We start from the raw sequence: 24,715 nt of genomic DNA on the forward strand, positions 1-24,715 counted from the left end.
TGGGGGGACGTGGGGGCTGCGGGGACGGGGACTTGGGGGGGTCGGGGGAGACCTTTTGACACTCATGGTTGATTTAAGGGCTCGGCTTCTTGCTGGGTAGAGAATTGTCTTTCCTTTCCAGCCGCGTGTAAGGCTCAAACGCAGACGTGCCCAGTCCGTAGGCGCCCGGGAGGTCGTGGAGGCTGCCCAGGAGGGGCCCCCCAAAGCCCAGCCTGGGCGAGGAGGAGGAGGACGAGGAAGAGGAGGCGAGAGAAGGAACCTGGAGGCTGAAGGCTCCTCCGGGCCCCGGTGGGCTGCTCCCACCGCTGAGCCCCGGAGAGGTGGTTCCCGGGGTGGCCAAGCCGGATCCATTGCCCGTAGGAGCCGCGATGGGGTTGGAAGTGGGAGAGAGGAGGCTGGGGGGAGCCGGGACGGAGAGGAGCCGGCCTTGCTCCAGCAGCCGGAGGATGTTGCAGGTGGCGAAGGACTCGGAGGTGGTGGTGGAACGTTTCTCAGAGTCTCTGCTCTGGTCCTTCTTCTGCTTGGTGCGTCGGTTCTGGAACCAGACCTTGACCTGGGGGGTTGCGGGGGAGCAGGGGGACAGGGGGGGACAGAAAGGCACGGAAGGAACGAGAGCGCAGGGGATCCAGGGAAAGAGAGGCGAGAACCAGGAGAGAGTGAGAGATAGGAGAGACGCATTAAAACCAACGCCCAAGCGAGATCCGTTCCCCTCCGCAGGGACCAGAGAAGCTGCTCCCCACCTGCTGCTTCCAGGGAGGAGAAAAATCCTGCAGGTGCCAGGAGGGAGAGGGATGGGAGCCCAGGGATGGGAGCTCAGGGATGGGATCCTGAGATTGGGAGACCAGGGATGGGAGCTCAGGGGTGGGATCTTGAGATTGGGAGACCAGGGATGGGAGCTCAGGGGTGGGTTCCTGAGATTGGGAGACCAGGGATAGGATCCTGAGATTGGGAGACCAGGGATGGGAGCTCAAGGATGGGATCTTGAGATTGGGAGACCAGGGATGGGAGCTCAGGGGTGGGTTCCTGAGATTGGGAGATCAGGGATAGGATCCTGAGATTGGGAGACCAGGGATGGGAGCTCAAGGATGGGATCTTGAGATTGGGAGCTCAGGGATGGGATCCTGAGATTGGGAGACCGGGGATGGGAGCTCAAGGATGGGATCCTGAGATTGGGAGACCAGGGATGGGATCCTGAGATTGGGAGACCAGGGATAGGATCCTGAGATTGGGAGATTAGGAATGGGATCCTGACATTGGGAGCCCAGGGGTGGGATCCTGGGGATGGGAGCTCAGGGAAGGAGCCTGGGGATGGAAGCCTGGGGATGGGAACCTGGAGATGGGAGCCTGGGAATAGGAGTTCAGGGTGAGAGCCTCAAGCTGAGCCACCCCACCACCACCCAGCTCTGCGCTGTGCTGGCTTTCCCGGGGATGCTGGGCTGTGGGATGTGCTGGATTCTCCTCTGTCATGGTCTTCAAACCCAAGTCTACGTCCCCTCCTACAAACCCTTCCCTCGCGGGGCCATGAGATGGCGCAGGTTGGAGATCCCTGGCTTTGCTACAGCGCAGGGGAACACATCTGGGAACACATCTGGGGACAGGATGGCTTCTGGTGGCCCTGGATCTCAGCTGGGGGCACCCCCAACCCAACCAGCCCCTGGGTAAAGTGAGGAGCAAGTCTGGGCTGAGGATCTGGGCTACCTCTGCTCCAAAACTGACTGATGCGGGTGGGATGTCCCCCTGCACCCCCTAAGCAGGGCAGCCACCCCCTTCCATCCCTCCCTGGCAGAGCAGAGGGGCAGGAGAGGCAGAGAGACAGACAGAGAGAGGCGTGAGGGACAGACAGGCGGACGGAGATGGAGGTGAGGGAAGGAGATGGATGGGAAGACACTCGGATTAGAGCATGGCGGATGGGAATGGATGAGTCGGGCGCCGGCCGGGACCCCGGGAGTCAACCCCAGCGCATCGGCAAAGACCTCGTCCCCATCTGCTCCAGGGCCAGAGGGTTTCAAACTCATCCAAGGCATCAGAAACTCATTGGGATGGGACATTGTTGTGGCCCTCGTGTGTCCCCTGCCACGATGGAGCTGAGGGAGCATGGGAGTGGAGGAGATCCCAGCCCCCTGGCCCCTTCTGGGTGAAACCACACAGAGGCTGGAGATGCTCGAGGGGGAGCAGCAGGAGCTGGTGGCACATCAGGACCACAGGGACCTCCTGGACCCACGGGCCACCCCCACGTCCTACCCACAGGGTCCCACATGGAATCTCTCAAGGACGTTCCCAGCCCATGCACACCCCAGCCCCATACAGAGACCTCGAGATCCCTCAGTTCTACAGGGATTGCTGGAACCACATCCCAGCCAGGTCCCCGGGGCTGCTGCCCCCTCCCCGTTGTCCCCATCGGTCCCTCCACGCCAGTGAATGGGATGGGTACCATGACCTAACGTGGAACTTCCAGCCCATCAGCCTCTCCGGTGGAGACATCCCAGGGCTGCTAAATTCTGGGGAGCATAGAACCCCCCTCCCCGCACAGGTGGTGGGGCCAAAATGGGCTCTACAGCCCCACATCCTCTGTCATTATTGATGCCCCAACGAAGGTGGGGTGGGATTCCATCCAGCCCCAGTGCTCCCTGCTCGAAGCATCCCTCAAAAAGCCAACTCTCCAGAGCAAAATCTCACAAAACCCCCCTCAAACATGGCCAGATCCTTGAGGATGGGCTTGATGTGCCCAGGAGCTGCTCGTCTCCTTGGCAGGGAGGGTGAACCGGCACCTACAACCAGCTCCACCACCCACAGACCGAGCTCAGCATCTCCTGGACCTCCCTGGGTGCAGCAGCCCAGCCCTGGGGTCACCACGCTGCGCCAGGGAGGATGGAGGTCGAGGGAAGCGATGGATCCTCTTGTGCTGAGGACCATCTCCATTCCCCAAACCAGGGTGCTCCAGAGCCTTTGCTGCCACAAACCAAACCCAAACCCTGATTCCTTCATCCCAGCGCCCATCCAAGCCCATCGAGGCTCCAGGGTTGGGAAGCCACCACCAGATTCCTCTCTCTCTCTCTCTTCAATTTATGCACCTTCCCAGTTTGAATGCATCATCTCCAGGTACCCTGAGATGCTGCTGGGTCTCAGAGACCCACAAAGGGATGTCAAAGCAAAGGGAAACTGAGGCAGCCTCTGCATTGCAAACCACTCTGAACCTTCTAGCACGGTGGGAGGAGGCTGCAGGACATACAATCTCAGAATCACGGAATGGTCTGGGTGGGAAAGGACCTTTAAAACCCATCCAGTCCGATCCTCATGCCATGAGCAACCTGGAACCAGATCAGATTGCTCAGAGCCTCATCCAACCCGACCATGAATATTCCCAGGGATGGAGCAACCTGGGCCAGTGTTTCACCACCCTCATCGTAATGAATTTATTTCCTTCTACCTGGTCTTTTACCAACTTTGGAGCTAACCTAGTAGCCCCATCACCACACACCAGAGAAGGGCGAGCAGAGACCTCAGAACCTCCTGCAGAAGGAAGGACCAAGGGAAGAGGCAGGGGGAGGGTGGTGCAAGCAAGGACAACACCCCAAGAGGGTTCCTAACACCAGGAGCAGGTGTGGTCACCAGGTAGCAGCTGGAAACCAGAGAGAAGGAGGAGGACGGGTCTCTTTGGGTGGCACAGATGGTGTCAGTCCCTGCCGCAAAGCACCCTGGACGCCGAAACGCAAATGGGATGAAGAAGGGACATATAAAAATTGCAGGAGAACAGACCCATCATGGTACTATGGATGGTTTGGGTTGGAAGGGACCTCAAAGCCCATCCAGTTCCAACCCCCTGCCTTGAGCAGGACACATCCCACTGGATCAGGTTGCTTCAAGCCCCTTCCACCCTGGCCTTGAACACAGATCCATCAAGATTAAACCTGATGATCTGGGTACCTCCTCATGGTGAGCGCTCCCTAAGGTGCTGGAAAGACCTGGCACGGAGAGGACCACTTTACACCCCTCATACTGGTTTCTCTACTTCTCCACCACTGGCCACCAGTAGCGACAAGCTCCTCAGCCCTCGTGTCCTTAAAGCCAGCTCTTACGTTCTGGTTGTCTTCTACAGGTTGTGAAAAACAAGCACATCTCAGTAGAAGCAAAGGGCCTCCGGGAGGTTCCCCCTCCACCTCCATCTTCTCATGGGAGCTCATTTTTGCTGGATGTTTTGGCTTTTCCTCTCTGCTCCTGCTTCTCCTGGGAGCTCCTGGTCACCTGGGGAGGAACTTTCTTGGGGTAGCAGTGATCTGTTTGGGCGTGACACCAAATATCAACAATTAATAGGAATAGAGATGGGCGAGTCCAGTAAATAGATTGACTTAAATAAAAGTAGATGTCGATATGTGTGGGTTTCTGGTGCTGGAACCCAGTTCCACCCCACTGGGGACACAAGGGGAAATGCTGAAGAGCAGGAGGGAGGAACGGTGGAGGGGACACACGCCAATGTGGGGTTCAGCTGGGGAAGACAGGCAATAGGGTCCTTGGGGAAAGAGGAACCACTGGGTTTCTCCTTCCCAGAGCTGCTTCTAGGAGATTATCCCAGAACCAAGATGGGAGACCATCCCAGCACTGAGCCCCTTCCCAACTGGAACATCCTCTGCTCTCATAGAATTATAGAATCACCAGGTTGAAAAAGACCCCCAGGATCATCGAGTCCAACCATTCCCATCAATCACTAACCCATGTCCCTCAGCACCTCGTCCACCCGTCCCTTAAACCCCTCCAGGGAAGGGGACTCAATCCCCTCCCTGGGCAGCCTCGGACAGGGACCAATCACCCTTGCCAGGAAATATTTTTTCCTGCTGTCCAGCCTGACCCTCCCCTGGTGGAGCTTGAGGCCATTCCCTCTCGTCCTGTCCCCTGTCCCTTGGGAGAAGAGCCCAGCTCCCTCCTCTCCCCAACCTCCTCTCAGGGAGTTGCAGAGAGCAATGAGGTCTCCCCTCAGCCTCCTCTTCTCCAGGATAAACCCCCCCAGCTCTCTCAGCCGCTCCTCTTCTTCTCCAGCCCCCTCCCCAGCTTCGTTGCTCTTCTCTGGACTCGCTCCAGAGCCTCAACATCCTTCTTGTGGGGAGGGGCCCAGAACTGACCCCAGGATTCGAGGAGCGGTCTCCCCAGGGCCGAGTCCAGAGGGAGAAGAACCTCCCTGGCCCTGCTGGCCACGCCGTGTCTGATCCAAGCCAAGATGCAGAAGCTTTCTGGAGCCCTCCCGGACATCGCTCTGTGTCGGATCCTCTTGCAGGGAGCTCTCCTGACCTCGACCCACCTCCGTGCTTCCTCTCCATCACCCATCACCCTTGAACACCACGACCTAAGCTGAACGTGCTCTGCTAAACAAGGCTTCCTCCTGCCTCATAGACTTCCCCATCCACGTTGGTGACAGATTCAATGAGCAGGATCACGTTTGCCTTTGTGGCTAAAGTTCATACACAGCTTGTCATTAATTAGGAGATCCATGTCCTTTTCACCCTCCATTATGATTAAGCCCCAAGTTCATATCACTGGAGAGGCAAATAAACACAGCCAGATGCTGTTCTTGACAAGCCCATGAGTAATTTCCCTCCAGCCTTGATCCTTCACCTTTTAGCAGCATCTTCCACAATCTCCCCTCCGCTACAGTTTCTCCTCCACATCACAAGTGCTCTACTCATCTTTTCATAGAATCATAGAATCACCAGTTTGGAAAAGACCCACTGGATCATCGAGTCCAACCATTCCCATCAATCACTAACCCATGTCCCTCAGCACCTCATCCACCCGTCCCTTAAACCCCTCCAGGGAAGGGGACTCAACCCCCTCCCTGGGCAGCTCCAGTTTCATTCCCCACTCACCACTTTGGTGAGGTTGGCTTCACGCGGCCACTTTCTTCCTCCTCCAAGCTACTGGGTGAACTGGTGGAGCCTGTGAAGTGGTGATGACACCCTTCGTGGCTCGGAGGAAAGGCAGAGAGGTGCACGTTGGCACAGTCCTGGTAGGTACCACATGTCCAGCATCTTAGGCTGGACATTAGGAAAAAAAATTTCACGGAAAGGGTGATTGGGCTGTGGCAGAGGCTGAATCATAAAATCATAGAATCATAGAATCATATCCCTTCTCTGGCGGCTGAGCCTGCCCCACCGGCACCGGGAGCTGGGATGCTGCTCCCATCCCTGGGCTCCATCCAACACCTCCAAGCCACAAAACAAACTCCTTCCAAGCAGTTAATCCTGAGACCCCCTCAGCAGCATCCGAGCTCCCCACGCGCTCCAGGGATGGAAAGCTGGGAGCCCATTGCCCCACGGCACTTGGTGACCCAGAGGGTCTCCTGAGGGATTCAGAAAGTGCCTCGCACGGCTCCTGCTCTGCTGCTCAAAGCACTCCTGGTCCTCAGCGGGGCAGGATGAGGCCACGCTGGGGCAACCAGGCAGCTCCTCTCTCCTCCACCTGCTAAACCGACACCTTCTGCCAGCAGTGGGATGTCATTCCGGAGAGATCACGGTTGGACAGTGCGAGAGGGGAGTTCCCAGTGCTGCCTATCGGGGTTCACAGCCACGGGCGGATCCTGCCTGCCCCTAAAACCATGATCCCAGCAGCAGGCACAACCCGCACACCGGCATCCCGCACACCGGCATCCCTTTCACCAGCATCTACCACATTGGAATCCCTCACACCAGCATCCTGAACACAAACATCCTGCACACCAGCATCCCTCAAACAGGTATCCCTCACACCAGATCCCACACACCAGCATCCCTCACACCAGCATCCCTCACACCAGCACCCCTCAAACAGGCATCCTACACATCACATCCCGCATATCGCATCCCTCAAATGGGCATCCCACACACCACATTCCTCACACCAGCGTCCCTCTGACTGACATCCTGCACACCAGCATCCCTCAAATGGGCATCCCGCACATCACATCATCCACATCCCATCACACCAGCATCCCACACACTAGATCCCTCACACCAGTATTGCACACACCAACATCCCTCACACTGACTCGCACACACCAGCATCCCTCACACCAGCATCCCTCACATAAACATCCCTCACACCAACACCCCTCACACCAGCATCCCTCACACCAGTATCCATGAATTTGGCATCCCTCACACCAGCATCCCTCACACCAGCATCCCTCACACCAGCATCCCTCACACCAGTATCCATGAATTTGGCATCCCTCACACCAGCATCTCTCACACCAGCATCTCTCACACCAGCATCCCTCACACCAGCATCCCTCACACCAGTATCCATGAATTTGGCATCCCTCACACCAGCATCTCTCACACCAACATCCCTCACACCAGCATCCCTCACACCAACATCCCTCACACCAGCATCCCTCACACCAAAATCCCTCACACTGGTATCCATGAATTTGGCATCCCTCACACCAGCATCTCTCAGACAAACATCCCTCACACTGGATCCCTCACACGGGATCCCTCACACCAGCATCCTTCACACCAACAACCCTCACACCGGATCCCTCACACCAGCATTCCACATCCCAGCATCCCACACCCTGGCCTCCAACCCCACCTCCCAAACCGCGACCCCCTTGGCCTCTCCACCTTGGTGGCCAACCGGGACCATCCCTGTCCAACCGCGGGACGCCCATGACCATCGCCCCGGCACGCGGCACCGGCGCGGGTGGGGCTGGGGGCTGTGTTATGGGTTTTCCTGGTGTTTATATTTTGGTTGCCCTGCCCTGGCGCTGACCCCAGCACCGTCACGCGCCCCTCTGGCGCGCAGCCCATCTGGAACTCTTCGGAGCCGCCGAGCGAGGCCATTTTCTTCACCAGGATTAGCTCCCCGCCGCCATCAGCTAATGGCCGCCGCGGCACGGAGGAAGGTGGGATCCATCCTGCCTCCCCGCAGCACCCCACAACCCTTCCTCCTCCTCCTCTTCCTCCCTCCATCCCAAACGGAGCCCGCGTGGCCGGGGCAGACGGAGGTTTGGACCCCGGCGTTGCGTAAGCTGGTGGGCTCGTTGCCCAAAGCCACCTCGGCAAGAGGTTTCATAACAGCGCGGTGGCTGCATGACATGTCTGCCTCTCCGTGAGCACCGAGTGGGATGGATTCATCCCTCAGATTCTCCTCTGGGCCACCCACCCCAACCATAGAATCATAGAATCACCAGGCAGGAAAAGACCCCCAGGATCATGGAGTCCAACCATTCCCATCAATCACTAACCCATGTCCCTCAGCACCTCGTCCACCCGGCCCTTAAACCCCTCCAGGGAAGGGGACTCAACCCCCTCCCTGGGCAGCCTCCAACAGGGACCAATCACCCTTTCCATGAAAAATTTATTCCTGTTGTCCAGCCTGACCCTCCCCTGGTGGAGCTTGAGGCCATTCCCTCTCGGCCTGTCCCCTGTCCCTTGGGAGAAGAGCCCAGCTCCCTCCTCTCCACAACCTCCTCTCAGGGAGTTGCAGAGAGCAATGAGGTCTCCCCTCAGCCTCCTCTTCTCCAGGATAAACACCCCCAGCTCTCTCAGCCGCTCCTCTTCTTCTCCAGCCCCCTCCCCAGCTTCGTTGCTCTTCTCTAGACTCACCCCAGAGCCTCAACATCCTTCTTGAGGTGAGGGGACCCTCTGCTCCAGCCCTGCACAGAGAGGCTCTGGCCCATCCCAGGAGCCCATCCCTAAAGAGCATCCCCAATGCCTCTCAACTCATCCAACCTCCAGCCAGAAGCGAGCCCTTGGCCTGTTTTGGCTCCAAAATTCCAGATATTTTCCACTTCACGGCAGCGGAAAATCCTCCCAGGTGCTCCCGCACCCTTTGCAAATGGAAATGATATGAAGGAGCTGGAAGAAATGGTGCTCGCAGGACTGGCTGGAGGGGAAGGTGTCCTCCTCCATCCAGCCTGGTGGTCCCAGAGTGAGGATTCCCAGCAGGAGCATCCCCACCATCCCAAAATCAGGTCAAGACAACCAATCTGTCTGGAGATGACGGATGATTCCCTCGTTATTTGGCTTCCAGAAAGCACAACCTGGGATGGATGGGAGACACCACTCGGCACCAGCCAGCCCAGCAGGCATGTTCTCCATAGGGAAGACACCCAGGAGGATCAGGATATCAGGAGATAGCCTAATATCCAGTGGGATTTTCCCAGTATTTTCTGCAGAGCAAGGCCGTGGGGTGGTGTCACCCAACAGTTGATTGTCAAAGGGGGAAACTTCCCTCCCACAACACCAAGATCCAGGGAGAGCATCCACATGGACGTGGCATTTCCTCCCATTTCCCACAAGGCAAACAGGCCTGGCTTTAAAATTGAGAATGATTAATGGTAAAAATTACAATTAATTGCCTCACATTTCCTTCTATCAGCGATTTTTCCCAGTGAAAGCTGAGTACATAGAATGACAGAATGGTTGAGCTGGAAGGGACCTGAAAGCCCATCCAGTTCCCGTGGGCAGGGACACCTCCCACTGGATCTGGTTGCTCCAAGCCCCATCCAGCCTGGCCTTGAACCCCTCCAGGGATGGGGCAGCCACCACTGCTCCATCCAACCTGGCCCAGGGCCTCCCCACCCTCCCAGGAGAACATTTCTCCCCAAGATCTCATCTCCATCTCCCCTCTTGCAGCTCAAAACTGTTCCCCTTATCCTGTCCCTGCCCTCCCTGATCCAGAGCCCCTCCCCAGCTCTCCTGGAGCCCCTTTCCCTACTGGAAGCTGCTTTGAGGTCTACATGGAGCCTTCTCTTCTCCAGGATAAACAACCCCAACTCTCTCAGCCTCCTATGGGAGGTTCTCCAGCCCTCACATCATCTCCGTGGCCTCCTCTGGACTCACCCCACCAGCTCCATATCCTCCCTGTGCTGAGGACTCCAGAGCTGAACCCAGGACTCCAGGTGGGTCTCCCAGAGCGGAGCAGAGGGGCAGGATCCCCTCCCTGGCCCTGGTGGCCACGCAGCTCTGGATGCAGCCCAGGACACGGGGGGTTTCTGGGCTGCGAGTGCACGTTGGTGGCTCCTGTTGAGCTTCTCCTCCCCTAGCACCAAGTCCTTCTCCTCAGGGCTGCTCCCAAGCCATTTCTTCCCTCTCTTTAGGAATGTTGTCTATCCAAGACGCCAGTTCTCATCACCCAAACCCACTCTCCCAGCTCCCTGATGCCTTTCGGGAAGCAAAAATGCCACAAAGGGGGATCTGGGAGGAGCGCGAGGGGCCGGTGGGGGCAGCATCCGGACTGTGCCAGCCGGGTCCTGCCTCTGGGTGGTACCTGAGTGTCACACAGATTTACTGCCACCAGCCCATGTCCCACGGCCGCAGAGTAAACCCCACCACGTGCCCGCGCTGCGGGGAGGAGATGGGATTAGCTGGTCCACGTGAGCAGGTTTACTCCACACGCGTGGTCTGACACGGGTTGGCATATGGGAAGGAGACCCAGGACCTACTGGAGATGCTCAGCTGCTTCAAGGGTGACCCTGGGTGTCTCCGGTGGTCACCTCCTGCCGTGGGACCCAGGATCCATCTCCCTTCCAAGCCAGTGGGAGCTGGATACCTTCAGCATCTGGATTGTTAAATACAGGATCATCTAATTATGAAGTGAGTTGGGTTGGAAGGGACTTCAAAGCCCATCCAGTTCCAACCCCTTGCCATGGGACACCTCCCACTGGATCAGGTTCCTCCAAGCTCTGTCCCATCTGGCCTTGAACATCTCCAGGGATGGGACATCACTCAGGCTGATGTGGAAAGCCCTGAAGGTAGCAATGGGTCCTCCTCTCCCACTAACTTTCTTCCAAACAGACTCGGCGTACAAGGTTTTAGCCGGATGCTGGTTACTGTGGTTGGCCACGATGCTTCCCCCAGCCAGCTGCCTCCCCATCCTGCTGTCCCCACATCCCTGGGGGTGGCTCTGGAGCACCCCAGGTCCCTCAGGTTGGAGGTTCATATCTACTCTGGCAGGGATCTTGCCCGGGAAAACAGAGAATCCTTCAGCATGTCCAGGGAAAGCTCCACCAGAAGTGGTCCAGGAGCATCCAGCAGAGCAGGATGGGTGGGTAGAAGGAAGGAGGGAGGGAGGAATGGAAGGAATCGAGGTGCTGAGGGACATGGGTTAGTGATTGATGGGAATGTTTGGACTCGATGATCCAGTGGGTCTTTTCCAACCTAGTGATTCCGTGATTCTATGAATGGATGGATGGACGGACGGACAGACGGACAGATGGAGGGGCAGATGGGTGGATGAATGGATGGATAGATGGACGGATGGATGGATGCACGAGCAGATGGACAGATGGAGAAGCAGATGGGTGGATGCCTCCTCAGATAAGACCGTACTTGTCTACGACACCTGTATTTTCTGCATGGTCTGGAAAAGGGTTTTCCAAAGCTTTGGAAATCCAGCTTCCCCATACCCTGAGGACTGCAGAGACCCCAAAGATGAGGCGCATGCTGCTTTGCCACAAGCTGATGAGAATTATGGTCCTACCTGCCTTGCAGCTCCCATCACCAAGCTCCAGATGCCTCCTACCTTCTCTAGACCACATCTTCCCTTTGGTTCTCCCCATGAGAGGACAACCTGTGCTGGCACCGACCACTGCTTCATGGTTGTCTTTCTCTTGCTGCAGAAACTGATAGTTGTTAATGATTTGAGGTGTGATTAATTTTAAATGGCATCATCCTAATTGCCGGGCAATAAACAGACCTTCCTGCCCCTTCTCCACCTCAGTTCCTTCCTCCCACGTTTTGCACCATGTTGGGGTGTGTGGAGGATGCTTGGAGCATACTGGGATGATGGAGCTGGAGGAGCCCAGCCTCCACCAAGAATGGCCCAGGGGATTGCCCCAAGGAAGATCTACCAGGCTGGGACACTAGGAAACTGAGTTGGAACTGAATGACCTTAAAGGTCCCTCCCAACCCAAACCATCCTGTGAATCCATGGAGGTCCCATGGACTTCCCAGGCAGGAATTGTTACGCAAAGACCTCTCCCTACTCTGTGTCCTACCACCCATCTCCAAACGGAGAAACCCAAAAGCTCACCAGCACCTGCCAGGGGGTCTGTGGGTCCAAGAGCTGCCAGCATGTCCATGGAGGACATTCCCAGGATGGCATGAGGTTTAATGAAGCCAAACGCCAGGTCCTGCCCTTGGGGCACAACAACCCTGAGCAGCTCCAGACTAGGAGAAGCCTGGCTGGAGGACAAGGACCTGGGGGTGTTGGTTGAACAGGAGCCAGCAGGGGCCCAGGGGGCCAAGAAGGCCAAGGGCATCTTGGCTTGGATCAGACACAGCATGGCCAGCAGGACCAGGGAGGTTCTTCTCCCTCTGGCCTCGGCCCTGGGGAGACCGCTCCTCGAATCCTGGGGTCAGTTCTGGGCCCCTCCCCACAAGAAGGATGTTGAGGCTCTGGAGCGAGTGCAGAGAAGAGCAACAAAGCTGGGGAGGGGGCTGGAGAAGAAGAGGAGCGGCTGAGAGAGCTGGGGGTGTTTATCCTGGAGAAGAGGAGGCTGAGGGGAGACCTCATTGCTCTCTGCAACTCCCTGAGAGGAGGTTGTGGAGAGGAGGGAGCTGGGCTCTTCTCCCAAGGGCCAGGGGACAGGACGAGAGGGAATGGCCTCAAGCTCCACCAGGGGAGGGTCAGGCTGGACAGCAGGAAAAAATATTTCCTGGCAAGGTGATTGGTCCCTGTCGGAGGCTGCCCAGGGAGGGGGTTGAGTCCCCTTCCCTGGAGGGGTTTAAGGGCCGGGTGGCCGAGGTGCTGAGGGACATGGGTTAGTGATTGATGGGAATGGTTGGATTCCATGATCCGGTGGGTCTTTTCCAACCTGGTGATTCTGTGATTCTATGACACCCTTGTCCCCCAGACCTCCTGCCTTTGGGAGAGGATGAGCTGGGTGCCCGTGGAGAACCCCTGATGGAGGAAGCCATGTCCTGACCTCCTGGGTGCCCCAATGGGGACCTTGTTCGACTTGACTGAGGGTCGACCCCCGGTTACCTAAACCTGAGCCTGGCATTGAACTCCTGACCCCGAAAGCAAAGCCTCCTGGCCCTGGCAAATCCCCCGGGCCAGCCCATCCCCTCTCTTCCTGCCGGGGGATTTGAGGGAATTATCTTCCCTCCGCCATCCCCCCGTGGTCCTTCTGCCTCGCAGCCTCCTCTTGGCCTTGCGTTTTCTATCCCATAACGACACGAAGAAGAGGCACTTTTCCCCTAAGACCTGGGGATGTGACGCCTGGAGAAAATACGGGTACGGGTGACTCTGCTAGGAGCACGGGGACAGGTCCTGGAGGGGTTGTGCCAGGATGGGCTTGGGTGGCCCCTCTGCAGGTGTCCACCTGGGATGCGAGAGATCATCTAGGATGTAGGAGCTCGCCTGGGATGTGGAAGTTCATCTGGGACGTGGGAGCTCACCTGAGATGCAGGATCTCACCTGAGATGCAGGATCTCACCTGAGATGTGGGATCCCACCTGAGATGCGGGAGCTCACCTGAGATGCGGGAGCTCACCTGGGATGTGGGAACTCCCCTGGAATGTGGGAGCTCACCTGGGCCATGGGAACCCACCTGGCATGCAGGAGCTCACCTGGGATGCTGGAGATAACCTAGGATGTGGGAGCTCACCTGGAATGTGGGAGCTCACCTGGGATGCTGGAGATAACCTGAGATGCTGGAGATAACCTGGGATGTGGGAGCTGGCACATCCTCATCTCCAGGTTGCATTAATGAAACTCTCTTGGCTAATTAAACTCCCGTAACACAGACTATGCCCATAGGTTAATTAGCTAAAGCACACACAGCATCAGGCTGGAGCCTGAGCAGCTCCTGGGGAGGCAGAACAGGTACGGGGCTCCCTGGAGGGAGGAGGCGAATTCCCTGAGCTGGAGAGAGCTGGATGGAAGCACCATCCTCATCCTCACCCACTCAGAAACTGCTCCCAGATCCTTTCAGGCCAGGCTGAGCCCCACAGACGGGGTCGTTCTGGCTTCCCTGCAACAGCCTCGTTCTCCGAGAGTGCCGCGAGCCAGGATCAGATGCCGGGCAAGTGAAATAAGAGCTAAAAAGAGGCTTCTTTTATTTTTTTTCTTCTCTCTCCAGCAGGATTTCTCAGGGGTGCAGCCTGATCAGCGGCCCCACTTACGGGGATGCTTGGCTGCAGCTCTCCAGCTGCGATGACATCGTGTCTCTTCCTATCTCATCACGCTGCTCGCACCACTCTCTCTTCACAGAGGAGTGGAGATGAATCATTCTTTCCCCTCGGAACATTCACAGGCACAAAAAAAACCCACCCTCCTCGGTGGCTCCTTCCTCCATAACCCCTGCTTTCCTCTCCCATCCCGCGGTGGGATGTGGTGGGCTCCCATGGCACCCATGGGTCCCTCCAGAGAACAAAGCCAGGAGGAGCAGGCAAGGGGAGGCTTCCTAACCCTAAAACCAGGATATTCTTCACTGAAGGGATGGGAAGGATCCGTCCCAGAGTCCCAACCATCAGCAGGACTCAAAGGTCAACCAAGAAAGAGGCGCAAAATGCTGCTGGTTGGGAATCCACCAACAAAACCTTTAAGTCATGAACACAGGAGCTGCTCCTGGATAACGCTGGGAGGGAAATCATCAAAAGTACCTGAAATACCCTGATTGTTGGATTTTCCCTGCTTGAGCTGGTGGTCACAAAGGAGCTCAATGGGATAAGAGTGGCCGGTGGCCACTGCTCTGTCTCCAAGCCACAACCAGAGTGGACCAGCCATAGAATCCTAGAATCATAGAATCACCAGGTTGGAAGAGACCCACCGGATCATCGAGTCCAACCATTCCCATCAAACAGGGTCTTGGAAAAACCCTGTGGTCACGCAACTCTTGCAGCGACCAAGGAAACCTCCCAACCAGCCCAGGACGCTGCGTGGAGCCATCTGAACCCCTCCAGGTCTTGGAAAACCCTGCGGTCACCCAGCTGGAGGCAACCTCCCAGTGACAAACAACGAGGACACGGGGCAGGGGGTGATGCCTGAGTGTGCAGAGAGCCTGAAACGATGTCCCAAGGAACCTGCATCGCGCTGAGGAGGGGAGGAAGCTGGACACCAGGCCTGGGAATATCATCCCTGGGCATCGTGGTGGCTTGGGAGGGGTGGGAAGCAGTGTGAGGAGCCAGGAAGGTGCAGCCGGGTGTTTGCCGCAGGGATGGAAATGCTGTGAAAAACACAGAAACGGATTCAAAAAGGCAGAGAGATCTGCAAAAGAGGGTGTGGGAAGGAGGGGAAAAGAGGAGAAGAGACAGCCGCGGCCTCCAGGGTGTGAATTTTCTCACTGAGCGAGGAAGGAAGCAATGAGGCACCAAGCAAGCGGTAAATAAGCGGATTCGGTCCCTACGGAGAGGCGGCTCCCTCTTGGCCCCGGGCTGCGGCAACCAGCACCCTGCTCGGCACAGCCCTTTTTGCTCCGTGATTCCCATGGATGCACCGTTTCCCATCCCTTCCCGCGCCTGCTGGCGAGCCAAAAACCTTCTCCAAGCCCTCACAGCTCCATGGGGACCAGACCCCAGGAAAGGGACCCCCATGCAGCACCCAGCTCATGGGGTGCGTCGCTCCCAGCTGCCGGCACCTCCTTGTATCCCACGGATATAAACCTGCTCCTCACCAAAATCACCTGCTCTGCCACCAAAATAGGCAAGAGCTCACAGGTCCGCACCGTGGAGAAACAGGAGCTCCCCAAATCCAGCCCCGTCGGCACACGGAGGGGGCCTGAAAAAGCTGGTTCTGAGAGCCAGCAGGGGTTTGCTCCACAAAAGGTTTGGAAAAATGGGAATTATCGCCTATCCGAAGCGATAAAACCACGTCCCTGTCTCCAAAGGCGCATTTACCAGGCAGGGAAGGGGCAGACGGAGCTGGCAGAGTCATTTTGGCAGGTCCCAGCTGCGCCGGTTTGCACTGTGGTCTTTGTTAATTTAATTATCGTGACTATTTCCACATAAATTCCGGATCCCCAAGCAGCGCAGCCCCAGCCGATGCGCTTTTCCCTTCGCAACCATCAACACCAGAGCAACGCACGACCTCTCCCATCTCTGCCGGGCAGCCCAGCTCCCTCCACACCCGGAAAACCTTGGAAAACTGGGAGAAACCCTCCCCGAAGCTCTGGATGGGGCCGCGTGTGAAGGGGGAGATGGAGGAGAGATGCCCAGGCTGTGCTGGAGCTCGGGGTTCTCCAGTCCACGAGGCATCCTCGTCCCTCTGCGAACGGGAAAATGGAGCCACGGAGAGCAGGGAATGCAGGATCCATGCAGGATCCATCCAGCTCCAACGCAGCCAAGTTGCAAACAGCTCCCAACGATGCCGCCCTACCTCGCTCGCCCACCCGGCGCTGCGGGTGCTGCTGGAAGGACCTGGGGTCCCCACGGATGCTCTCCTGCTCTTCTCTCTTCCCTCTTTGCCAGAGATGAGGAATTCTGAGGGGGAACACCCTACGGACCCCGCTCAGGGCTGCCTCTCACCTCCCCATAACCCTAAACCCATCGCTTAGAGAAAGGGGTGGAGGAGAGCGAGTGCACCACACGCTCATCACCAAACACCACCAAGCGCCGAGCCCTTCCGATCGGATTTGGGACCCACGGACTCGGCTCAGCCCCATCTCTCACCCACCCCAAGCTCCGCTCCCTGCTTGCTCCGTGTGTCCCCAAAGCCGCGATGCCACGGGTGACGGCCACAACCCTTACCTGGGTCTCGGAAAGGTTGAGCTGCCGCGCTAGCTCGGTCCTCTCCCTGCCCACCACGTACTGGCAGCGCTGGAACTCCAGCTCCAGGCGGTAGAGCTGCTCCGCCGTGAAGGACGTCCGCGTCCGCTTGGGTCGGTCCAGGTCCAGGCCCTTGGGAAGCACGATCTCCCGGATCGTCCCTTTGGCATCTAGGGGAGGGAAACAGGGAGAAGGAGCATCAGGAAAACATCCCCACAAAGAGGAATAAAAATAAATAAATGGGTTGTGTAGGAAAGCAACTGGGGGAACTGGTGTAAAATAGACATTCCTAGAGGAGGAAAAGTGGGATTCGACACCGGCTGCACCATCGAGGGGGAAAAGGATGGAGTTTCCCGTAGGATCTGCTGTGAAAATCCCCCACGCTGGGGCTAAAAGAGGCAACATCCCATAGTTCGGGTCAACCCTCTGGCCCCAGACACCACCAGCTTCTAAACCTCCCTGGAATGGCAATAAGCCTTTGGAAAAATAGGGAATTTTTATCTCCAAGCAATAAATAGGAACCAAAACCCAGAGCGTTTAATCACCAAAATGATAATTTCTGAAAGCCAGAAGCAGAGAGTGGTGCCAGAACCGAGGACGAGCTCCAATTAAACAGATTTTTAATTACAATTCTATTTTATCTTGGGTTTCCCTCCTTCCCTGGGAGCACTGGGAAAATTTCATCTCTGCTGCAATTCCCTTCTTCCCAGAATTACTCTCACGGAAGGAATATTTCCTCAAAAAGCAGCGGCTTTCGGGGTGTTTCTCTATGAAAGGATGAGTTTGGGAAGTGCCGCGCATCCCAAGCTGCTCCCGGCAGCAGATTTTCCGAGGCCAGGACAATCACGGCCTCGGCTTGACGTGGGGAAACAAAAGCGGGAGGGTTTATTTCCCGCATCAGCCCCTTCCACGCTGCCGGATCCCTCCTGCAGCCCCTCCGAAGCAGCCACGGCTTCGCTTTCCGAGCTCTGCCAGGAAAATCCATGGAGCTTGGAGGTGCCAAGAAGCCTCTCCCAGCGAGGAGCTGGGCTGGGACGTGTCCTGATGGGTTGGGACGTATCCCAACGGATTCCATGTGCCATATGTGGCACTGGGTATTAAAAATGAGCTTTGGGAATTGCCTGCCAGGTTCCTGCGCGATCCCAAACCCCTCGTGCTGCTTTTCCTTAATGGACAGCCGGGGTCGGATGAGCTCCCGGCATCTCCTGGTTAAATCCAGCTGCAGGAGCCACACCAGGCAAGCAGCACCGATTCCAGGCTCCACTTTCCAGGCTGCTTGCTCCGCATCCCAATGGGATTCGAGGTCCCCTGGCTGGAATTAAGTTGCTTGCGCTCTTTCTGGCTGACTCAGAGACAAAAGGATTATGAAATTGCTGGGATGGGAAGGCGGAAAACGGTGAGGAGCAGCTTGGGAAGGGGTAATGGACCTGGCGTGGGGATGGTGGGAGCAAGGAGCAAGCACCAACTTGGGAGAAGGACCCCAATCCCAATGTTTTTTCCCCACCACTATGTTACGTGCGTGGCAAGGGAACCATCCTGGCATGGCCAACCCGCTCCAGGATGGATCCCGGCACTGCAGAAGGCACCAGGAGCTTGGGAAGGGCCATGGAGACCAGGAATGTGGGCTCTGATCCACATCCCTAAGCCCCATCGGTGACCACGGGGCTGTTGGAAAGGAAAGGGATTGGAGGTGGGTTGGAGGTACCTCCAGTGGGATTGGGACACCTCTCCACCAGGGATGCAGAGGGCTTGGGAAGGACCAGGGAGACCAGGAATGTGGGGCCTGATCCGTACCCCCAAAACTCACTGGTGGGCACGGGGCTGTCAGGAAGGAAGGGATTTGGAGGTATCTCTGGTGGGATTAGGACATCTCTACACCAGGGATGCAGAGGGACTGCAAAGGACCATGGAGACCCGGAATATGGAGCCTGATCCACACCCCCAAGCTCCATCAGTGGGCACGGGGCTGTTGGAAAGGAAAGGGGTTGGAGGTGGGTTGGAGGTACCTCCAGTGGGATCGGGACACCTCTCCACCAGGGATGGAGACGGACTGTGAAGAACCAGGGAGATCAGGATTATGGAACCTGATCTGTACCCCCAAAACTCACCGGTGGGCATGGGGCTGTTGAAAAAGAAAGGGATTGGAGGTATCTCCAGTGGGATTGGGACATCTCTACACCAGGGATGCAGAGGGCTTGGGAAGGACCAGGAATACGGAGCCTGATCCATATCCCCAAACCCTACTGGTGGGCACGGGGCTGTTGGAAAGGAAAGGGGTTGGAGGTATCTCTGGTGGGATCAGGATTCCAGCCCGGAAACCATTTTGCGAAGGAAACAGCATTTCCAGCGATGATTCCCAGACCACGTCCGCACTCCCACGTCCACACCACGACCACCCCAGCACAACAACAGCCGGAGCTGTGAGTGAGAAGCACCAAACAGAGACGCTCCAGCTTTTCCAGCCGCAGCTGCAGGGATCTGCCCCTCCGCCCTCGCCGCTCCGGCATTAGTCCGGGTATTATTTATTGTTATTTCCCAGCTGGGGCGCGGGGCGGGGGGCTCAGCCCCGCTCCGGAGGGAAGGTGGAAACATCCCATGGTGCCCACTCAACAAAGCCCTTCACCCCAGCCCCTCGCAACCCCATTCCACGCTGCCCCCCTTCCCCATTTATGATGGTTTTGGGGTTCCACAGCCGCCCTTCTCCGTGCCGGGAAGGACACAACCCCATCCTGCCAGAGGAAACACCTTCTCCCACCCAAGCTGGTGGATCCCAGACCTCCAGCACCCACCAGGTCTTGCTGGGGTCGCCCAGGGTTTTCCAACAGCCCTTGGGGACAGGCTGGGCTCCTGGGGACCCGGTGGCAGCGCCTCCAGGACAAGGACCAGGAGTGAAATCCCATCCAGACGAGACCTGGTGCCAAGATCAACCTCTCCTCTTCCCTAGCAGCTAAATACGACCAGGCAGACGCAGACAGGGAGCAGGAGGGAAGGAGAACAGGCAGCAGCTTTGGGGCGCCGAGTCGCTGAATAAGGAGTCGGTGAATAAGGATTTTCTGACCCGCAGCCCAGCAGGCGTGGGAGGGTCACATCCTGCACGCAGACACGTGCCGAGGAGTCCGGCACACACGGATGGGCCTGGACGCACAGAATTACACCACAACCCCTCTATTTATGTGGTTTCTGCACATTTTTGGGGGGCGCATCCACCCTTCCCAGCCCTGAACACGCACGCGCATCCCTCGAAACGCCAGGGGCTGGTGCGGCCACGGTGATGCACACGCCTTGGGACACAGGAGCCCCTTCTCAGTGCACCCCAAAACGCATCAGGGTCCCCTCACGGCTCCCCGTATCCCCCTGGACCCAGCACTGGGAGGTGACCGGGGTGAACGCTCCAGGATCAGCCCCTGGGGCTCCAGCGGAATCGGCTCCTCCAGCCAATCCCGCTAATCCCGGCTAAGGACTCACCTACCTGCACCCCGTGTCCAGCAGCTCCCACCGACCCCACAGCCTCAATGGGACGGGGGTGGCCAGGTGGCCACAGGCAAAGCCGTCGCATCATGGTGGCCGCAGGATGCATCCCGCATCAGTTCTCGGACCATACTGGTGAGCGGAAGGAGGCAACTGGGATGGGGAACCCCCCACTCCGCTCCCCACCATCCAAAGGTTTCGGGGACCCCAGCGCTTCCCAACCGGCTCCTCTGGGAGCTGTGGTTGCACTGAAGTTGATGAAAAGGAGAGGGAAGAGTGGGGATGCGGCACAGCCCTCGCTGGAGAGCACCCCCAAAAATAACGGAGCGCGGCTGGAATCACCCACCGGAGCCTGGAAACACGAGCGGAGACGGTGAGCAAGGAAGGGGAGAGCGGGACCCGCTGCCAGCTCACGCCGCGCCCAGAAATAAGTCAAAATACATAAAAATATATTAAAAATAGTGTTGAAAAAAAAAAATAAAATATTACAAACCCAACAACTTGCGGGAAAATTGACCCAGAGATGCTTCTGCAGCACCGACCTCCACCCTGCGAGCGGGACCCCCAGCCAGGGGAGGGCTGGGAGGTGGCGGCACCATCGTCCCCTGGACCGGGGGTCCCTTCCGCGTCCCCCCCGCTCCGTTCTGGCTCCGTTCCCGTCTCTTTGCCGTGTTTCTCCCCGCCACCATTTTGTCGGCGCGGTGGCGGCTGCAGCAAGATGGTGAGAGCGGTCACGGCCGGGTCAGGGTCCTCGGGGCCCGTAGAAGGGGGGGACCCTGCCCCGGTGTTGGGGACCATCGGCCCCCAGCCCCGTTCCCAGCCCTGGACCCACCGGGACGGCCCCAGTAGAACCGGGATTGGGCGCTGGAGAGGCCTGACCCCAGCTTGACCCCACCGGATTCGGCCTCGGCAAGCACCGAGGAGCTACCGAGACCGCAAGTTGGACCCCAACACGGGAACCCAAGCGCTTTCCGCTCCCTCGGGATGCGATAGAAAGGATGGCGGTGACAGGTGCCTATCGCGACAGCGGGGAAAGAGGATTCGGTGGGAACCGGGGATGTTCATAACCTCCAGGGTGTCCAAGCTGATGGGGAACATGCGGGAACCCCCTGTGTGGTGAGGAGGGATGGAGGGTACAGCCGAATAGGGGGTTCTTCTCCGTTCCCCATGTCCCCTTCTCAAGAACTGGGTTTGGAGCTGGGGGAAAAGGCCAAGAAGCCTCAGCCCTGCTCACCGGAGCTTCCTCGGGCTCCGGTTCCGCAGGCGATGGAGTGGAGAGGTGTTGGGTATTCCCCATGGTGGAGACTCCGAGCATCCCCAAGAATGGAGACCCTGAGCATCCTCCGGGATGGAGACCCCGAGCATCCTCCGGGATGGAGACCCCGAGCATCATCCGGGATGGAGACCCCGAGCATCACCCGGGATGGAGACCCCGAGCATCACCCGGGATGGAGGCCCTGAGCATCCCCAAGAATGGAGACCCCGAGCATCATGCGGGATGGAGAATCTGAGCATCATCCGGGATGGAGACCCCGAGCATCATCTGGGATAAAGACCCCGAGCATCACCCGGGATGGAGGCCCCGAGCACCACCCGGGATGGAGGCCCCGAGCACCACCCGGGATGGAGGCCCTGAGCATCCCCAAGAATGGAGACCCTGAGCACCATCCATGATGCAGACTCCAAGCACCATCCGGGATGCAGACCCTGGGATGCAGACCCCGAGCATCCTCCGGGATGCAGACCCCGGGATGCAGACCCCGAGCATCCTCTGGGATGCAGCGGTGCCTCCGCTCTCCTGGGAGCGCTCAGCACCTGCCTCATTCCCGAACTTTAGGGGGATTCGCCACAATCCCGAGCTGATCCCGGGGCTGAGCGCGGCCGGCGGGTCGCGATGCTCCGGTTCCCGGTCCTGCCCTTCCCGGGGCCCGGGCCGAGCCGGGAATTTCATGAAGAAGGGGGGGAAAACCCACAGTCCCTAACTCGCCGCCGCTCCGTGACGCTTTTCTGCTGCGACAACGCTTTTAAAGCCAAGCTGATGCTTTCCCCCCTCTCCCGCCGCCTCCTGCGCATCCCCCGCCGGGGTCGGTAGCCCGGTGGCTACTGCCCCGCGGGTCCCTTGGCCCGCAGAGCCCGGTCCCTCGGCTGAAAACGGGTCTTGATCCCGGGAAAAAGCTGGGGGAGCGGGGCCGGGAGCCCCGGAGCGGCTGGGGATGCGCTGGGAGCGGGACTGGGAGCCCTGGGAGCGGTTGAGGATGAGCTGGAACCGTGGCCGGGAGCCCCAGAGCGGCTGGGGATGCGCTGGGAACGGGGCCGGGAGCTCGGGGAGCGGCTGGAAGCGGGGCCGGGAGCCCCGGGAGCGTGTCCCATCCCGCTGCCACCCGTTCCCAGGATGGAGGAGCCGGTGGGAAGAGCCCCGGGGTGGGAAGCGGAGCCCGGGCCCACGGAGCGGAGCCGGGGATGCTCTGGAAGCGGCGCCGGGAAGAGGGAACGGGCCCCATCCCGCTGCCACCGGGAGCTTGGAACGAGGGGACCCCGTGGGAACGGACTCGGTCCCTGTCGCACCGAGAGGAGCCCGGGGAGGTGGCGGCGCCGGGAGCCCCGGGAGAGGCTGGAACCGGGGCCGGGAGCCCCTGGAGCGGCTGGGGATGAGCTGGAACCGGGGCCGGGAGCCCCCGGAGCGGCTGGAACCGGGGCCGGGAGCCCCCGGAGCGGCTGGGGATGCGCTGGAAGCGGGGCCAGGAGCCCGAGAGCGGCTGGAACCGGGGCCGGGAGCCCCTGGAGCGGCTGGAGATGCGCTGGAAGCGGGGCCGGGAGCTCGGGAGCGGCTGGAACCGGGGCCGGGAGCCCCGGGAGAGGCTGGGGATGAGCTGGAACCGGGGCCGGGAGCGGGACGAGCGCTCCATCCCGGGAGCTCGGAGCCGGTGGGAAGCGGGGAGCGGGTCCATCCCGACGCCACCGGGAGCGAGAAACGGAGCTCCCCCCAACCCCGGTGCGGGAAGGGGAGCCAGGAGCGGCTAGGGACGCGCTGGAAACGATGCTAGGAAGCAGAGGGAAGGCTCCCCATCCCGCCACCCCCGGGAACCGGTGGGAAGAGCCCCCGGTGCGGGCTCCGCGGCCCCGGGATCGCCCTCCCGTACCTCGCACCAGGATGCGGCGGCAATAATCGGCTTCTCCGCTCCCCGCGGGGCTCTGGGTGTCCGGGGCGCACTCCTTGGAAGAACCGGGGCTGGCAGCCGACGTTCCCGGGATGTCCTTGGTGGTCTCCGGCTTCTCCCGGTCCCTCCCGGTGGCCGCGGGGTCGGGGAGCAGCACGGGGCTCCTCCCGGGCTCGGCGCCTCCATCGCTCATCCCTGCGGGCGCAGCCGAGGGAGTAAAAACATCAGGAGGGAGGCAGAGGAGGCAAGACTAGAAAGGTGGCGGGGGGGGGACGGACCCAGACCCCCTTCCCCATCCCCGCCCCTCCTTATCTTCCCCCCCCCACCCCCCTTCCCGGCCCCGGGGGGCTCAGCGCCCCATCTCACCCCCATGGCCGGGGCCCCCGTCCTTCTCCTGCCTCTCTCTGAGGCTTTTTCCCACCTCTGGAAGGCGGGGGGGGGGGCTGGAATTTAAAGTGACCCCCCCCTCCTCTTCCTTCCTTTCTTCCCTCCCTCCCTCCTTTCCCCGTTCAACCGGCACCGGAGCATCCCGAGAGGATGCGGAGGGGGGAGAAATAGGAGTGAAAAACTTTGAGAGGCGGCTGAGCATCCCCCCACCCCTTTGCCAAACGGAAAAAAAAATTTAAAAAAAATAAAAATAAATAAGAAAACTCCCCCAACCGCAGCTCCACACCTCGCTCGGGGCAAACTTGAGGCGCTGCCCTTCCATGGAGCGCCGGTCCCGATCCCGGCTGGAAGGACGATGGGAACGGGGGAATCAACACCGGGAGATGGAGAAGAGATTGGGGCTCGGGGGAAGGGGTGGAGATGATTTTTTTTTTTTTTGGGGGGGGGGTTTGGGGGGGTGGAGGTGAAAGGGAGGCCGAGAGGAGGGAGCAGCGGAGGAAGCAGCCGGGGGAGGGACCGGGAAAGGCGACGGGGCCGGGATTCCTGGAGCCCCGGACCCTCCCCCGAGCTCCTCTGCGCATCCCCCGGTCGCTACCGGAGCCGGGAACGCTCAGGAGGAGGCGGTGGTTGGAATGAGGAGCGGTTTATAAACGAACCGGCCCGGCCACAGACGCAATTTCCTGCGCTCTCCCGGTCCCTGATCCCGGTTGGTAAACAAAGAGCCCCCGGGGGGGGATGGGGGGCGGCTCCGGTGCCTCTTCCCGGGGGGGGGGGGGGACACGACCCCCTCCTCGTAGCCCCGGGACCGGGGGAAGCTGGCTCTGGGGACAGGTGGATGTGGATAAGCAGGTGGATGTGGATTAAAAGGTGGATGTGGAGAAAAAAAAAAACGGGGCTCGCTTCTTTCCCCCTCCACACACACACTTCTCCTTCCCGGAGCTGCCCGCATCCCTCCGGGGGGCTCTGATCCCTCTTCCCACGGGGCTCCCGGAGTTTTCCCACCTCTTCCCGGGGATCTAG

The 24,715-nt window shown here is 59.1% G+C and overlaps 1 protein-coding gene across 1 annotated transcript; it reads right to left on the bottom strand.

The window, feature by feature from the left end:
* On the bottom strand, positions 1 to 24,040 carry VAX2 (ventral anterior homeobox 2). The gene is made up of 4 exons (XM_069854942.1): positions 23,982 to 24,040; positions 23,291 to 23,503; positions 16,665 to 16,852; positions 1 to 553 (listed from the first exon to the last, which is right to left on the bottom strand). Exons 2-4 carry the CDS (start codon positions 23,499 to 23,501, stop codon positions 74 to 76), a joined length of 879 nt encoding a protein of 292 aa, XP_069711043.1. The 5' UTR covers positions 23,502 to 23,503; positions 23,982 to 24,040; the 3' UTR covers positions 1 to 73.
* Positions 24,041 to 24,715: the final 675 nt, after the last annotated feature.

This window comes from Phaenicophaeus curvirostris, chromosome 4 (assembly GCF_032191515.1).
Source record: "Phaenicophaeus curvirostris isolate KB17595 chromosome 4, BPBGC_Pcur_1.0, whole genome shotgun sequence".
In the NCBI taxonomy this organism is placed as follows: Eukaryota; Metazoa; Chordata; class Aves; order Cuculiformes; family Cuculidae; genus Phaenicophaeus; species Phaenicophaeus curvirostris.